The following is an 18855-nucleotide window of genomic DNA, read 5'->3' on the forward strand; positions in this document are numbered from 1 at the left end:
TCAGAAAACCTCCCCCAGCAGTCCATGCTTTAGGTGAAGAAATCATTGAACAAATAGATAATTATGGATTCCTCCCAGTATCTCAGCCTAATTCTGATGAGATAAATAAGTATCTTGTGAGGATGTGCAAGTGTGGTTGGAAGAAAAGGAGCATATTCTGGGAGTTGCCTTATTGGAAGTATCTACTCATTCGACACAATATAGATGTGATGCATGTTGAGAAAAATTTCTTTGATAATATCTTCAACACTATGATGAACTAAGGACACTACAAAATCACATGAAGAATTAAAAGAACTAGTCAACAAACCAGAATTGCATCAGAATGAAACAACCAATAAGTTTCCAAAAGCTTGTTATACATTGGACAAAGATGGTAAACAAGTTTTAAGTAGTTGGTTAAAAGAAATCGAATTTCCAGATGGATATGCTTCGAATATGGCTCGATGCGTTGACATGAACAAATTAAAGATGTTTGGAATAAAGAGTCATGACTATCATGTGTTCATGCAAAGACTTATTCCAATATCTTTTCATGATTTACTTCCCAATAATGTTTGGCAAACACTTACAGAGTTGAGTCTTTTTTTCAGAGATTTGACAACGAGGTGTATTATGATGGTTGATATGATTCAGCTATAGACTGACATTCCTCTCATACTTTGTAAGTTGGAGCGCATATTTCCACCAAGTTTTTTTGATTCAATGGAACATCTACCGGTACATTTACTATATAAGGCATGAATAGCTGGTCCTGTGCAGTACAGATGGATATACCCATTTGAAAGGTTTTTGAGAAAATTAAAAAATAATATTCATAATAAAGCAAGAGTTGAAGGGTCAATATGTAATGCTTATCTGGTGGAGGAAGCATCTTCTTTCTGCTCTTATTATTTTGCTGATATGTTAAAACCAGACACCGCAAATGTCCTAGAAATTTCGATGATACTCAAAATATAGATCCATCGATGCTTTCTATTTTCAAATTTTCTGGTAAACCAATGGGTGTATCTGTTTCTAAATGGTTAACTCAATAAGAATACCATGCTGCAAGAACATACATACTCTTAAACTGTGATGAGGTCAAACCCTACATAAAGTAAGTTAACTTCTCTAATCAAGCTTTTATTTCGTTGTAGTTAATTGCTTGATATCCTAATTTTCTTATAATTACCTTCTTTCAAAGCTTGTATGAGCAACAATTACATCTTCAAAATCCATCAATGACTGCAAGTGAGGTTGTTGAAAAGTTAGAGATCGAATTTGCATTATGGTTTCAAATATATGTGAGTTAGAGAAATTTTCATAATTCTTTATTAAAATAAATTCGGTCCTAATTTTTCGTATTACTATTTTGATAGGTGAAAAACCGAAGAATATCTAATGTACAAGATGATAGAATATTGAATCTTGCATCTGGACTCCTACGCCAAATAATGGTATATTCAGGTTACTATGTTAATGGTCTCAAATTCCATGTGAGACAACGAGATTTGCAGAGATTAACTTTTAATTCTGGTGTCTGCGTTAAAGGATCTATCGACACCAATAACACTGAGTTTGATTACTATGGTAGACTTGAGGAAATTATAGAGGTTGAGTATCCTGCATTACCGATAAAAAGGTGTGTGTTGTTCAAATGTTCATGGTATGATCCAACCCCAAGAACAGGTACCAGAATACATCCAAATTATAATTTAGTAGAGGTTAATACAAACAGAAGGTTCAATAAGTTTGATCCTTTTATTTTTACAATACAAGCGGGTCAGGTTGTTTATCTTGAATATCCTACGAAGAGAAGAACAGCTAGTGAATGGTTGTCTGTTTGTCGATTGAAGTCTCGTTCTTTTATAGAAATGCCGAACACTATTACTACTCAAAACCATGATGCATTTCAAAATGACGAAATAGAGAGACATTCGGTTGATTCACAACTCCAATCTACATCACAATTACTTGTAGATGGTAATGCCACTGACAAGGAGATAGATGATGGAGAGAAATCCAGCAGTGAGGATTTTGTTGAACTAACAGAGTCTAGCGACGACGACTTACAAACTGTTAATGTTGAGTAGAAATGCTTCCAGAGTCTAGCATTGATTAAATTTTAGCATTATTATTCATCTAGTAAGTTATGCTTTAATCATGTTTTGTTGTTTATTTATCATGTTATTAAAGACTTATTATGATGTGCTGTAATATGTTTTTGTAGATATAAGGTATCATGACAGATCTTCCAGCACCACTCCGTGGATCCACCGTCCTTAGGGTTGTTAGAGAGTCATAAGTATTTTTTTTTATTATTAGTAATTCAAGTTCTTTATTTATAACATATATCTTATGTCTTAATATTGCTTATATGTAGGTTTACTCCCGACGGCCATCGAGTATCCACATATATCACACGGAAATTTAAGTAAAGAGTCTGCATATTTGGGACTACATGGAGACATGTAGATGCTGCAGCTACGGATTTCTATTATCAAGAATTTGTGGTAAGTAAATTGAATATGTACATTATATTTATCCTTTAATATACTAAAATTTTATTTTTAAATTGCAGAAAAAATATACATGGGAGGAGGGGCACGGGGTAGAATTTGCAAAAACTTGGAATATTTATTGTGCCAAGTTGTACAAAGACCTATTATACTATGTGAGAAAGGATGACACACGACCTGCTTATGTATTCGACGAGATTTGGAGTGCATGGACGGCCACTTGGTCTGCAGAAAGTGGCAGACAAAGGCTCTAAAAGCTTGAGCGAATAGGAATATAGAGCCAGGTGGCCCGAGTACCGGATCTGCTCGGCATACATCAGGATCTCGATCCATTGTTGAGCACGCTATAGATCTGGTGATTTTAATTTAAAGTTATATAAATTAAATTTTTATTTATTAATGAACTTGTATAATTTTAGCTAAACTTATTTGTGCATGCAGGAACGTTCTTTAGAAAGACAACCCACTTGCTTGGAGATCTTTCTCAAGACTCACCAGAGAAAGCATGGCACATATGTTGATGATCGATCAAAGAACATTGGGGTTTGAATTATTAACTTGCAATTTATATTTAATCTTTAATAATGATTAATTAGCTTTAATAATTGTGTATAAGATATAAATTGTATATTTTTTCTACACAGGAGGAAATGACAAGCAGGGTTGCTCAGGTATCTCAGCCATCAGTAGAGGGAGGGGAGTCACAGGATCTATCCACCCAGGAAATAAATGAAATTTATTATGATGTTGTGGGTGGAAGGACAAAGAACTCCTCCCTCTACGGCCTTGGCTCCCAGGCCAAGGTGGTATTTGATCGCTTGAGGACTCCTAGGGGCCGTGTGAGTTCCTCTTCTTCTTCTTCTGAGGTAGAGTCATTAAGAAAAGAAAACCAAGACTTGAAGACTCAGATGACTACCATGGATTAGAAGTGGGAGAAGAAGTGGGCTGCACAAGAGCAGGCATTGGCCCAGATGCAAGCAATCATTGCACGAAGGGACCCATCACAGCAGCCCCAGTCAGAGGAGACCCCAGACCCATCAGACCCAGACCCCGCTGATGATTAGATTTTTTTGAGGTATGTTTAACTATAATTTGATATTTTTTAGAATTTTTTAGAAATTCATTAAGTCAAATATATTTATTGTATTGGGATATTATTAGATGCTTATCTTAAAGTGTTTTACATTTTTCAGGAGTTCATACTGATACATTCACCATCACCACTATTATTGGTTATCCAAAATATAATCCAGGTATTTTTTTTTTTTACAAGTAAAATTAGTTATATATAACAATGTTTGAGTTATATTACATTTGCATCGATTTATTCTAATCATAATCTATTGTATTTGACTTTTACAGGATTATATTCGGATATATGTATAGGTGATGTATCATGGTATGTATTTTGGATATTTTGTATTTGTCGTTCACTTATATACTTTTAGATACTTATGATTGTGAGAACTTGATACTTAGATTTTATTATATTTTGGAGATTTTCTATTTGTAGTTCAGTTATGTTTATGTATTTGTTGTATGTTGTATTTTGGATATTATGGATTGATTTATATTGTGATCTTGTTGTTGTATGTTATTAATATATTGTGTGGATTGTGTTTGTGATGCCATCGCTTGTGATGGTTTGTATTTGTATTAAAATTGTATATGGGAAACGAGCAAAACAGGGGTTGGATTTCAAATTTCGTTCAGTTTTTTACCGACGGAATTATAGTTTCCGTCGGTAAAATATCGAAAAGAACAGTTACTTTTTGCGATATATCGCCGACGGAATCACTGATTCCGTCGGTAAGTCCGACAGAATCACTGATTCCGTCGGTAAGTCCGACGGAATCACTGATTCCATCGGCAATTACCGACGGAACCCCTGATTCCGTCAGTGAGGCCCACCGTTTACCACCATTTGGTTTTTTACCGACGGGTAAAAAATGTAGTCGGTAATATACCGACGGAATATATAATTCCGTCGGTACTTACCGACGGAAATACTTTTCCGTCGGTAAAGTGAATGCCGACCAAATACTTCCGATATCATGAATTTCGTCGGTATTCCGTCGGTAATGCTAAATACCAACGGAATACTGACGAAATATTCAGTCGGTAATAATAGTATTTTTTTATAGTGGTATATTGTAATGCGTACTCACTCCTGCCTTGGGTTCTTAGAGACGTACATCTTCGTTGGAAAAACCACTACATTAAAAAAAATAGGAATGGTCTTTTTGAGAAATGATAGCAGAGATTCACCAGCTTTAATGAACAAATCAACTTAGTCATAATCTCAGAACCTTTAAGTTCTAGACAATCACTACCAGTATAAACACTTGCAACATGAAGGTTACCCTGGAAAGGTATGAAACATATTAGAGAATGCAAAATTTAACTGGCCTATTATGAGAAACAAAAAGATAATGTAGGCTTAAATTCAAATAGAATTAATTATGTTACAAGGATCAACATGACCACACTATTTATCAATAACATTGGTAGGTAGTGTGATGATTTCGTCCTTAAGAACTTCATCCAGCCACTAATTTATTATTACCAAGTTTTTTTGTTATTATTTTGCATGTTTTTCTCATTTCTCTGAATCATATGATGGAGCAAAGGGAATTATTGGTTAAAATTATAAAAAGTAAATTGTTATCGAATCAAACATTGTCTCCTTTTTATATTTAAATACAGGTGGATTCTAGAAATATTACCAGTCATCTCCCTACCAATATTCATTAGGAAGGGAGTAAGAAATAGTACTTTTAGTCTATCGAGCAGACAATTCTTGAAAAATTCTATAAAAAAAAATAAATAAGAACAGCACCAAACAGAAATCATAAAATTGAATAAATCCAAAACTTCAAGATCCAAAAGGACTAAACGTGAGTATAAGAACAGTTTGTTGGCAGATAACAAAAGATCGTCAGATCCACATAGATCCAAATATAAGATCGAAAAAAATTTAGATATCTTCATAATTACATGATATTGTCCACTTTGGGCCTAAGTCCTCATGGTTTTACTCTTGGGATCTCCCCAAAAGGTCTCATGCCAATGGAGATATCTTTTCTCTTTATAAACCATGATCTTTTTCCATGTGTTTTACAATGTGGGACTATATTTGCAACCTTGCAAATCCAACACCAAATGCACTAACCTGCCGCCTCATTAGATACTTAATCCTGAAGGCCAAGTCCCCGATCGGCCACTTCCCTAGCGTCTCTGAGTAAGTAAATCAAAGAGTGTCAGCCAACATTGCCACTGCCTCCTACCACATCATTGGCGGCTGCGCTGGCCTCCGTGAGATCCTCCTACTTGTCGTCGCCGTCCTCCCTCCCACCTTGGATAATCTTCCCTCTCTGACACACTCCTCCTCCATGTCTGCTCTCGTTGAAGCCAATCGTCATCTGAAGAAGAAATATAAACCACTGCCATCCCCGCCGCTGTCGCCACCATCGTTGTCGACATTATTGAATGCCTCACCATCAAGTTGCCGGAGAAGCATCGGGGGTGATAGAGGTGAGTCTTTGACGAGGGGAGGGTTTTTTAGCGCTCGAGACTTTGTGAAATATTTAGGTTTAAGGAAATTAATATTTTTACCAAAATATCTATTGTTTTGAAATCCAAAAAAGTAGAAAAAAACAATGGTCAGAAAAACCATTATCGTAGCCCTTGTAACAACAGTTAAAGACAATGGTTTTAAAAATTTGTTGTTGTAGCCCCTCCAAACAACGCTAAAAGACAATGGTTTTTCAAGAAAAGTTGCCTTTGTTAAAAAAATTTTAAAAAAATAAAAGTTTTTGTTAAAACCGTTGTCTTTTAACTGTTGTTGATTGCAGATTTTCTTGTATATGTACATATCTGATGAGTTGCTTCAAATGATGCAACAACATGAAGGGGATGTTGATTGTGTGAATGATGATGGATTTGGGAATTCATTGACTTCTGATGATGATGATGATGATGATGATGATGAAATATAAGATTTTCCTATTTATAATAAGAAGACTACTTCCGAAAACAAACAATTGAAGCTTTGGCTAATTTTTAATTCAAAGAAAGAAGTAAAATTTGCAATTGAGAGGAATTGCATCAAAAAGGAATGTCAGTTATGTTCATAAAGCATGATGGCAAGAGGCTTAGAGCAAAATGAAGAAATAATGATTGTGGATGGTTAATTCATATTTCAATGATGACCAAAGACAGTTGTTGGCAAGTGAAAACTTTCAAAGAGAAACATAACAATTGTGTTTGGAGGATTGAAAATAAATGCATTACCTCATGTTGGTTAGGGAAATCATTTGTCAAAAAATTCATGACAAATCCCAAGTTAGGAAGTCTTTGTTGGAGGATCGGTGACCGGCTTGAAGAGGGGTTGGATAGCTAGGCCACCCCCAAATCGATTTCTTCTCTACAATACGTTAGTTTGCGCAGCGGAATACAAACGAACACAAATAGAAAGCTAAACACTAAATACAAGAATGGAAATGCAAACCGCTAACACGATTGTTTACGTGGTTCGGAGATAACTTGCTCCTACTCCACGGCTGTCCGTAAGGTGGACGATCCCTCAATCCGTCGGTGGATTAGTCCCCGGAAACTCCGGCTAGCACAATCCTCCTTGTCGGTGGAAAAACCTCGCCACAACTCGATCAAGAACACTTGGATTGCTAGAGCACTAGATGACTACTAATTAGGCTTTAACCAAGTCTATTTTCGTCGCCTTGGCCGGCCATACCAAGCTCCTTCTTATAGAGCTTGGAACAAATCAGAACCTGATTTGCCCGTTACCAGTCGACTGGTCCTTGCACCAGCCGACTGGTGCCAGCCCAACGGCTCTCTCAACGGCTATGCTATAGTGCATCAGTCGAATGATCCATCACCAGTCGACTGCTACAGTGCGCTACAGTAACTGCTACAGTCTTGAGTTCGAGAATGAGATTCACGAATCGATGAATGCAAAGATTTCTAGGAAAGTAGCTTACTTAGCGAAGAGAAAGGCATTGAGTTTGGTCGAGGGAATTGTTGAGGAGCAATTTGGTAAAATTAGAAATTATTGTGCCCAGGGAAATGGACTGATAGAGATGCTACCATTATTTTGAAATTGACTGAGGATGAAGCTAGACCGAGGTTTTAAAGAATGTATATTTTCTTTTCTGCATGCAAGTTAGGATTCCAAGATACATGCAGGCTCGTTATTGGTGTTGGTGTTGATTGTTGTTTTTTGAAATCAAAAATGGGGTTGACAGTTATTGTCAGCTATTGGATTGGATCCAAATAACAACATATTTCTAATATGTTATACCTTAGTTGAGGGAGAAACAAAAGATACTTGGATGTGGTCTTTACGGTTGCTAGCTATTGACATAAACTTAGGAAATGATTATGCATGGGCATTTATGTCAGACAAATCGAAAGGATTAATTCCTTCTTTGGAGAGTTTGTTTCCGAATGATGAGCACATATTTTGTATATGACACATGCATAGCAACAAGAAAAATGATGGATATAAAAGTGTGGTTGTCAAAAATGCTTGTGGGCTACTGTAAAGGTGACGACAGTCCATGAATTTCATAGGAGGATGTAGGAGTTGAAGGAGATTGATCGTAATGCATACAAGTGGTTAGTAAAAAAAAACCTAATAATCATTGTAGTAAGGCATTTTTCAGTACTATCCCCAAATGTGACATTGTTACATAATATGTGTAAGTGCTTCAACAGTTTGATTTTGGATGCAAGAGAAGTCAATAATTGAAATGTTTGAAGAAGAGAATAACCTCATCACAGTCTGTCCCAAAAATCTCAAAGAAGAAGAGAATAATCTCATCACAATCTTCTGTCATCAATAAATGATCATTGCTTGTTTTATAAATTTTGGATTTTTTACTTTTGGTACTGGTGATTATGTTTGGTTAGGTTCAATGTTTTAGTGTTGGAGTTTTATGTTTTGGAATGATGGAGATATGTTTTGGTGAGAATTTTGCACTAGCTTTTGCATGGGGAACTTACTCATTGTTAACTTTCTTCCAACCTTATTCTTTATTGTATAATGTAAAAATGATATATCTTCTAGCACACGTAGGCTATGCTTCTTGATTCAAGCAATAAAATGCTAACACATTAGCTTTATACAAACCCATTTCATTTAAATGAATCAAGAAGCATAATCTCACTTTGCACCTGCTATGGCAGAGAGAACCTATGGCATATGCTTCTTGTTCATTTGTTTAAACAACAAAAAAAAAATCCATTTCTATGGTAATTAAAAGTTTGTAAAAAACCATATCACTTGCTTATTTCCAAGATAAAAGGGACCATTAAATATTAAAACCATAACTAATAGATCATTTAGTTTGGTAATAAGTGATACAACACAAATATTAATATCTGAGAACAACATTAACCATTAACACAATTGAATAGTAGCAATAACAAGTTCAATCATCATCACAAGTGCAAGGATTACGTGATTGTGATTCTCACATTCTAACTTCAATCGAGCATCCCGTAGATTAGCAATTTTTTCATTCATTAGGTGTTGTACTTGAACTTGAATTGGAATTTGAAGCTGAAGTCAAAGAATTGTTGACACCAAAAGCAAATGAAGTTGTTTCGACTTTTCCTCGAAAAAGCATCATAATCTTTCCCTACTTCTTCTCTGCTCCAATATGATTGTGTGAAGACCACTAAACTTATTCACTTCATTATCTGTTTCTGCCCAACTATCATAAATATCATATTTATGTTCGACAAACACAAAATATGTTTTGCCCTACATTAGAAATACATTTAAAAGAATGTTGTTTCCAACGAGCAAAAGTATAAATTGCGTTAAAAGGTTAAAATTTTCAAAAGGCTCATCATTTTAACATGAGTCACTTTAACAAGTCCAACTATATCTGAATAATATAGTCAATATTCCACGGTTAGAATTTTTAAATGTAAAAATGAAAACTATAATACTACAACAAAATAATAGCCAAAATTACTTATGATAGTGCTTAATGAGATAATAAAAATACAAAGGAAGGAGTGTATGGCATCAACATGATCAAACTTCCAACTCTACAAACTTTTAAAGCTTCCCTTTTGCACTTCGAAAACATAATAACATAAAAAACTGCCATCTTTATTTCTTTTGCAAAGTGCGACAGAGGAATTGAATTGTCATAGCTTTCTGGGAACGTTGGAAAGAGTAAATCTTTTTGAAAAAAGGAAAGAAAGTGAAACTTGGTGAGATTAAATTCTACCAAGTGCCTATAGCAATCAATCATTGACAAAACCATTATCACTCGTAAAAAGTAATCAAATTCAAATCAAACATTAACTAGAACACAATCTTAGCATATTGCACAATTTCCCAAGTCCATAACAAATATATACATACAATAAAAAAGGTTTAACTAACAAAGATGAAACGCCAAAGGTCGTCAAATGACTCAAATCCACAAAAACCCAGCCTCGCAAATCCACCTCGCTCGTTCATTATCAATCACCAACAAAAGATGCTATAAAAAAAACTCACCTTTATTGATATCGAGGAATTGGAACCAATGAGATATCCCAACATAACACTACAGGATACGTCGAATTCTTAGAAGGTGCATAGATTTAAATTCGTTTGATTTGTAGGATTGGGAATTTTTACTAGTAATTCTTAGTGTGAAACTTGATTCACATATGCAAAATCAAAAAAATATCATGAAAAAAAAATAAAGAAGAAGAAAACTTACATATTTCGAGAAAAGAGAGGAACAAATCGATTAAAGACTTAAGGTTTGTTAATGATTGATCAAGGGTTGTAAAAAGTCGAGGTTAAATTTACATAAAATAGAAGATATGATTTAAAAAAAATTGAGAAAATGATTATGAGAAGAAGTGAGTCTTGCTTAGTTATCTCTAATTCCTTCCCTTTCTGTGCGACCACCTGAAATTTGAGGAAAAAATGTTAGAAATGAAAAAAAAATGAGGAAATTTAGTTAGTTTACTCGAAAGAGTTGGAAAATTTGACATGATTGATAGACAATTTGAGTGTGAGACTTCTGGAAGAAGACGCTACCTCCTTACATCGATGAACAATTAGGGTAGAAACGATGAGTGTGAGTGTTTGATTGCGATTTTTAAATCAATAGAAATTGGGGAAACAAGTCAACAATAAAAGCAACCCATATAATAGGTCACTTCCAACTGTTAAACATGTTTTCCTATCTATTTTAATAGAGATTTGGATGGATTGATCGATTTGGAAAAATGTTCAAAAATTGGAGGATTAAATTCGATCAATTAAAAAATGAGCGATGAAATTGGGACTGAGTTAAAAAATGAGGGATTAAATTGAGAATTAACCCCAGAGTTATACATTATGCCCCTTGATAGATAAAATTGTAACATACATTAATGTAAGTTAAGCAAGAAGCTATCATATGCGACAAGAGTTGAATTCATCATATCAGTACTACATGGGGCTTAATGTTATGATTATTCATTTTTCCTATACCAATCACAGTTGTAGATAAGATAATCGAATAATGCATAAAACTCTAAGAAGTTGTCAATGGCATGGAGAGATCAATGTTATCTAAAAGACAAGGAGAAATTAAAATATGAAATAGAGTACGTGTCTTTATGATGAAAGTATTATGAACATTCACACAAAGAAAGACTGTTTATAGATCCAATGAGTCTATGATTTTTATCTTAAGTCACAACCTAAGAAAGGAGATTAATCATCAATGACCTACTATTGAAGCGAGAAGGGAATAAAGATCTTGCAATAAGAATGTTGGAAAGTTAGACTTAGGATATAGTTTTGGACACATCAAATTAAAATCATACAATTCTTTGAGGTTGAAGAAACAAATGCAATGTGACCATATATGAAGTTGATTTGAAGTCCCTGTAGATCATTGAAATATTCTTTCACAATATAGTTAGGAATGAAAGAAAGATTGACAATTAAAGATAGAATCAGTCTTTGCAACCATGTTCATCCATAAAATTCAAATGCATGTATACAAAATAATGTTTGTAATTTATTCATAAATTCAACTCTTGTATAAGAATTGATGATCAATATATAGTTGATGAAGAAAAAAAAATGAGAAGGATTTATTTATGTACATATTTTTATTTTAATAATTTATATTTATATTTTATAAAATAATAAATTATTTTCTTAATACATGAATAGCATATAAAATAAATACTGTTGCTCAATAGGAGGAAATTTTTTAAACTTGAAAAATTATTTATTCATCTAAGTTATAATTGCAGTGTGGCAGTTGAAGAAAGAAGAATACGAAACAGTTATTTTTACTGCATGGATTGGTGGCTTAAACTTTGCTATGGCAAATGGGCAAAAGGCAGAAGAGAAGTGTCAAGCAAATAGTTGTCTTTACTCTCAAGTGAGTAAAGTGATACATGAGCAAAAGCCTTGGCATGGGAGCCAAGTCATGAGCTTGCATGAAACCAGCTTCTCAACAGTCGACGCCAACAATTGGATATATCATCACCCTCCGCGTACGGCTACTACGTACTTACTATAAATACCACCTCGAGCAATCGTGATCTCCTCATCGCAAGTCCCTTCCCAAACCAAACCATCAATGGCCTTCCGATCTCCTCCTCCGCCCCCCGCAAGGCAACCACCCACGTCACCTCCTCCCACACCACGTCAAAGTCCCCCGCCTCCCACTCCCATCGTGAACCCACCGCCGCCTCCGGCTCCCACTCCCAAACTGCCACCGCCGCCTCCGAATGTAAAGCCACCGCCACCTCCGGCTCCCACTCCCATGCTGCCACCGCCGCCTCCTAGTGTAAAGCCACCACCGCCGCCACAACGAAGCCCCCCGCCGCCTCCTAGTGTTAAGCCACCGCCACCTCCCACTCCCAAACTGCCACCGCCGCCACAACGAATCCCCCCGCCGCCTCCTAGTGTAAAGCCACCACCGCCGCCACAACGAATCCCCCCGCCGCCTCCTAGTGTTAAGCCACCGCCACCTCCCACTCCCAAACTGCCACCGCCGCCGGCTCCAGTTGCACCGCTAGTTCCGCCGCCGCCACCGCCGGGCCCAAACCACACCGTGGTCATCGTGGTGGTAGCCACCCTCGGCGGCCTTGTCCTCCTCGGTTTCCTTGCGGCGGCCGTGTTCTGTTTCCTACAGAAGAGAAAGAAGAAGCAGAAGGCGGCAGCGAGAGAAGGGCTGGCGGCGGACGTGGAGGGTCATGTGCACGGGCAGCAGTTACACGAAAGGTTCAAGAAGGGGGCGGCGTCCTCCTTCGGTAAAGCTGCACGCAGTTCCAGCCGGGCGACCGGTTAGTCAGCGGATGCTGAAGCTACAAGACAGATATATATATCTACGAATGGTTGAACTTGAGATCCTCTAATTAATAACCTGAGTACTGAGTTTGTACACGTGCATGTGTTTGAGCTACGATCTATAATATATATAATATATAATGTATTGGGATGAATAATGAGAATAAAGTGTGCGCTGTTTGTTAAGATTTTGCAGAGTAGATCGATCGAGCTCCTTGATGTGATGTTGATTAATGGAGTAATAAAAAATAATAACAATTATAATAATTGGGTGTGCTGTTTGTTAAGAGAATTGAGCTCCTTTAATTGATCGACTGTGCGTTGGTCATATCATTAATTTGCATAGTAGAGCTCCTTGCTGATGTTAATGGAGTAATTAAAACGACCACAGTGGGAGTCGAACCCACGACCTTCTGATCCGAAGTCAGACGCGCTAATCCACTGCGCTATGCGGTCTGATGTCACAATTTCGTTATATATTATATATGATGTATATTTATTCTTATGCAATATCCCACCCACGCGATCGCGTTGGACCTGCTTCCTTTTTCTCTGCCTTTCATCCCCCCACGCTTTCTTTTTTCTCTCTCTTCGTATATTGCACATGATCGGCGCCGACCTGACCCCTGAACGTCGTGGAGAGAAGAAAGTCGCCGATGGGATGCCTCCATTCCGCGCCAGATTTACACGGGTGAGAATCGAGGAGTTCCCCTTGCCTGCCTTATTCGATCCTCTTCGGCTCTTGCTGTACTGTGTTGTTCTCCCTGCACCTCATCGCATCGCAGCTGCTACTAATCTGTCTTATTGACTTACTAACTGATGGACACATCATCTCCTTCTTCCTTCGGGACTGTAGATGAGATAGGTCCTCTGATGTGCTTGTTGCCTGCGTCTTGCGAATCAAAGCGTGTCCGTTGAGGGCCGGCATTGCTGGCGTGACTCCTCCGACTATTAAGTCAGTGACCCGCTGATCAAGGTAAAGAGCTTTCTATGAAAAGAGAGGAAGGAGTAAAAGAGTGCAGGAAAGTTGTATTAGATTTCTCTAGTTTAAATAATGATTAAAGTAACCATTAATTATTAGACATTTCTATCATCCCCGTCTAACACAAGGGTCTATAAAAAATATTGAATTTGGAACTTAAAGAGAGAAATATGAAAATTGGCAGGCTTTTAATCAATGTATCCATAAGTTGATTAGATGAGCGAGTGTACTAAATAAGTAGAGTTTGAGCTTCAATACTGATATGGTGTATGTTTGTGGGGTCGATAAGATGATATGATTATAAGTCAAGGTCACAAGAGGGTCAGAAGTCAAGCTGACTTGGAGGTCAGGAAGGTCAGAAGTCAAGCCTCCGTGGCTGGTCAGAAATCAAGCTAACGTGTATGTTAAGAAGGTCAGAAGTTAAGCCTCTGTGGCCGGTCAGAAATCAAGCTAACATGTAGGTCTGGGAGGTCAAAAGTCAAGCTTACGTGGACAGGGTCAAAGTCTCAGCAGATGGGACGATCAAAAGATGAGATTATATGTCGGACAAGGACCAGTCCTGATAGGGGTCAAAGATCAAACCCACGAGCCAGGTTAAGAAGTACAAACCATGGATAACAGTAAACAGGTCTGGACACAGATCTGGCATGCAGGTCGGAACATACAAGCCAAGGATAACGAGGAACAGAAGCAGGTCGGAAAACAAACCTGTCATACAGGTCGGGACTAGGACCATCCCTGATAGTGGTCAAGGATCAGACCCACGGACCAGGTCAGGAAGCACAAGTCATGGACTAATAGATAGCAGGTCGAGATACAGACCTGGCGTGCAGGTCGGAACATACAAGCCAAAGATAACGAGAAATAGAAGCAGGTCGGAAAACAAACCTGTCATACAGGTCGGGACCAGGACCGATAATGATCAAGGATCAGACCCACGGGCCAGGACAGGAAGTACAAGCCATGGATAGCAGTAAACAGTAAATAGGTCTGGACACAGACCTGGCGGGCAGGTTGGGACATCCAAGCCAAGGATCACAGGTGTACAAGCAGGTCTGGGCATAGACCTGGCGTGCAGGTCGGGACGCACAAGCCATGGATAATAACAGATAAAAGCGGGTCGGGATATAGACCTGGCGAGCAGGTCGGAACGTACAAGCCAAGGATTACGGGTATACAAGCAGGTCTGGGCATATACCTGGTGTGCAGGTCGGGACGCACAAGCTATGGATAATAACAGATAAAAGCAGGTTGGGACCTAGACCTGGCGAGCAGGTCGGAACGTACAAGCTGAGGATCACAGGTATACAAGCAGGTCTGGGCATAAACCTGGCGTGCAAGTCGGGACACACAAGTCATCGATAATAATATATAGCAGGTCGAGATACAGACCTGGCGAGCAGATCGGAACGTACAAGCCAAGGATAACAGGCATACAGGCAGGTCTAGACACAGACCCAGCTGCAGGTCAGGAAGTGCCAGCCGAGGATAACAGCAGATAGAGGCAGGTCGGGGTACAGATCTCGAAATACAAACCCGTCATCCAGAAGCTACAAGACAAGAAAGCCAAGGAATTGTAACCGCTTGTCAGAGAATGTCAGAAAATAATCAGCATGTCAGGGAATATTCTCACAGTCAGGGCTCATTACCTCTATTGATTCCATCATCAGCTTATGAGAGGGTGTCACCTGTCATCCACCGCCAGACAAAGCCTGATAGGCGACATTTCCTGACACCCGTCAGACCCAGAAACTTCCGTTGCAGTATAAAAAGGGAGGTTTCTCGCCGGTGCTATACTGACATGGTCCGAGTGGAAGCTCGGAAAAATCAAAGGATGCAAGATGGAGGTGTCCATGCTATTCAAGAGGAACCTCTACCTATAGCCGAAGAACCCATCTCCTGGGAAGAAGTACAACTACACGCCGAGCGACCCGAAAGTTTGACCCCGGTGGCGAGCGACCTTCCCTCTCCCCTCAAAGAAGAGTTAATTCAGTGTCTGATCCGCAACCGGGATGTCTTTGCCTGGTCTACTGAGGAGCTGCCCGGGGTCAATCCGGAAGTGGTTGAACACAAGCTGCATTTATTACCAGATTCCCGACCTGTCAAGCAAAAGAAAAGGAATTTTTCAGCCGACCAGAATAAAATAATAAGAGCCGAGGTGGATCAGCTCAGGAAGGCAGGACATGTTCGGGAGGTGCAGTTCCCATCATGGCTCTCCAATGTAGTCTTAGTAAAGAAGCCCAACAATAAGTGGAGAGTATGTATAGACTTTCGGGACCTCAATCGAGCTAGCCCCAAGGATTGCTATCCTCTGCCTCGGATTGATCAAATGGTGGACTCCACAGCCGGCTACGAGAGGATTTGTATGTTGGATGCATATCAAGGGTATTATCAGATACCTTTAGCGGCGGAAGACCAAGAAAAGGTTAACTTCATTACGGCTGACGGTACTTTCTGTTATACTGTCATGCCCTTTGGTCTCAGGAACGCCGGAGCCACATACCAAAGAATGATGGACAAAATCTTCCGGGAGCAGATCAGACGCAATATGGAGGTCTATGTGGACGACATACTTATCAAGTCCCCATTAGCCGTAAACCTGATCAAAGATGTAGAAGAAACATGCAGGACTCTCCGGTAATACGGGCTGAAGCTAAATCCCTTGAAGTGCTTGTTTGGAGCTAAGGGAGGAAAATTCTTGGGTTACCTGGTGACTGAGCGAGGGATAGAAGCCAATCCAGAAAAAGTTCAAGAATTAAAGGATATGCAACCTCCTTAGAATTTGAAGGAAACTCAGAAGCTGGTCGGCCGAATAACAGCCCTGTCAAGATTCATTTCCAGGTTTGTAGACCGGGCCGCTCCTTTCTTTAAGGTGCTCAGGAAGGCCTCCAAATTCCAATGGAATGAAGACTGTACTCGAGCTTTTGAGGAGCTGAAGAAGTACTTGGAGTCTTTGCCATCTTTATTTAAGCCAGTTGTTGGGGGACCCTTATGGGTCTACTTATCGGCCACCCCCGAGGCCGTAGGGGCTGTGCTTGTTAAGGAGCATGACAATGTACAACGGCCCATGTATTTCTTCAGCCATTTATTGAAAGGAGCCGAGACCCGATACACGGCCCTTGAGAAGTTGGTTTATAGATTGGTCCTTATGGCTCGGCGATTAAGACTTTACTTTTTATCGCATCCTATCACAGTCCTAACTAACAGCACCATGGGAAGAGCCCTAACTAATGTAGAAGTTGCGGGTCGACTTATCAAATGAGCAACGGAGTTGGGAGAATATGATATACAGTATCAGCCGTGCACCGCCATTAAGGCGCAGGCCTTAGCAGATTTCTTAACAGAAATTCATCAGACCAACTCTGAAGAAATCTAGAAGATCTATGTGGATGGATCGGCTAATCACCAGGGAAGCGGGGTCGGGGTCTTGGTAATATCTCCCCAAGAAGATATACTCCAATTGGCGGTTCGATTGAATTTCCGAGCCATGAACAATGAAGCAGAGTACAAGGCTTTGTTGGCAGGACTGCAAGCAGCCCGACACATAGAGGCAGCCCGGGTAATTATTTATTCAGATTTACAGCTGGTAACTCAGCAAGTGACAGGCAACTTTATGATAAATTGTGATAAATTACAAGTATACCAGAAAGCCTATGAGAAGATGAAGGAGGAATTCACAGAGGTCACTATAACCAAGATACCCAGGTCAGAAAATGAAAGGTCAGATGAGCTAGCAAAGATGGCTAGTTCCTTAACCACTTGGGTGTTGGACCGGTCAACGACGCAAACTTTTCTGATAGCTCAGATAGATCTGCAAAATAATAGAGAAACAACTATTGATTGGCGGGCGCCCATGATCAATTATCTCAGGCAAGGTATCTTATCGACCGATCTGGAAGAATCACGGCTGATCAGGAAGCAAGCTCATGCTTATGTCATGATCGGAGATCAGCTCTACAAGAGGTCCTTCTCTCGACCTTTACTCAAATGCTTGGGTATAGAGGAGGCTGACCAGGCCTTGCGAGAAATACACCTGGGGTGCTGTGGCAGTCATGTTGGCGGTCATACATTATTTCGCAGGGTACTCCTGGTCGGGTATTTCTGGCCTACTTTATAGAGGGATGCTCATAAATTGGTAAATACCTGTTTATCCTGCCAAAGACATCAAAATTTAACACATCGACCTACGGCTATGTTGAGAACATCTATAGTTTCATGTCCTTTTGATCAATGGGGCATGGATATTGTGGAACCATTCCTCATGGCACCAGGTCAAAGACGTTTCTTACTGGTGGTAGTGGATTATTTTTCCAAGTGGGTGGAAGCAGAGGCCCTAGCCAGGATCACAGAAGATGTTGTCATACAATTTCTATGGAAGAACATCCTTTGCAGATTTGATATCCCTCATAAATTGGTGTAAGACAATGGAAGGCAATTTCAAGGACAAAGAATCCAGGCCTAGTGTTAGAGGTTCGGCATCATGCAAGCCTTCACTTCAGTAGCATATCCACAAAGCAATGGTCAGACCGAGGTGGTTAACCGGGAAATAGTACGAGGTCTGAAGGTTAAGCTGGATCATGTGGGTGACAATTGGGTGGAAGAGCTTGTTGGAGCAATCCCAATGGTTCGCGAGACCATGTGTTTTGGTGTTTGGGCAAAGGGTTTAAGTTAGGATTACCCTCGTTATTTGATATGTGTACTTGAGTTGTGCAGGACTGCAGGTGACACATGTGACTCAGGTTGACGGCTTCGGGTCCGGTGAAGGATGGAGCATCCGAGGGACCGTGGACAAGGCAGCAAGGACAAGGGCCGAGGGAAGCGACTTCGAGGCATACGCGAAGGATGGCATTGGGGACGAGCCGCGGGCTTGGATGCATCCGAGGGACGAGAGCCAAAGGAAGTAAGCTTGAAGGCAAGAGGTCAAGGCTGCAAAGAAGAGTCAAATGAGTCATGAGGGTACGAGTGCATGAGAGATTGTACTCGGAGTAAAATCCTAGTTTTAGGGCTTTACTGTAGCGGCAATGTAGCAGTTACTGTAG

At 39.4% G+C, this 18855-nt stretch overlaps 1 protein-coding gene and 1 non-coding gene across 2 annotated transcripts; one reads left to right on the plus strand and one right to left on the minus strand.

Moving 5' to 3' along the window:
* The first annotated feature begins 12096 nt into the window (after nt 1-12096).
* Nucleotides 12097-13027, plus strand: LOC122039559 (protein TRACHEARY ELEMENT DIFFERENTIATION-RELATED 7A-like). The gene has a single exon (XM_042599130.1). It carries the CDS (start codon nt 12122-12124, stop codon nt 12833-12835), a length of 714 nt encoding a protein of 237 aa, XP_042455064.1. The 5' UTR covers nt 12097-12121; the 3' UTR covers nt 12836-13027.
* A 189-nt stretch (nt 13028-13216) lies between these two features.
* Nucleotides 13217-13290, minus strand: TRNAR-UCG. The gene has a single exon. It is a non-coding gene; the product is annotated as a tRNA-Arg (tRNA).
* Between the last annotated feature and the right edge of the window lie 5565 nt (nt 13291-18855).

Source organism: Zingiber officinale, chromosome 2A (genome assembly GCF_018446385.1).
Source record: "Zingiber officinale cultivar Zhangliang chromosome 2A, Zo_v1.1, whole genome shotgun sequence".
NCBI lineage: Eukaryota > Viridiplantae > Streptophyta > Magnoliopsida > Zingiberales > Zingiberaceae > Zingiber > Zingiber officinale.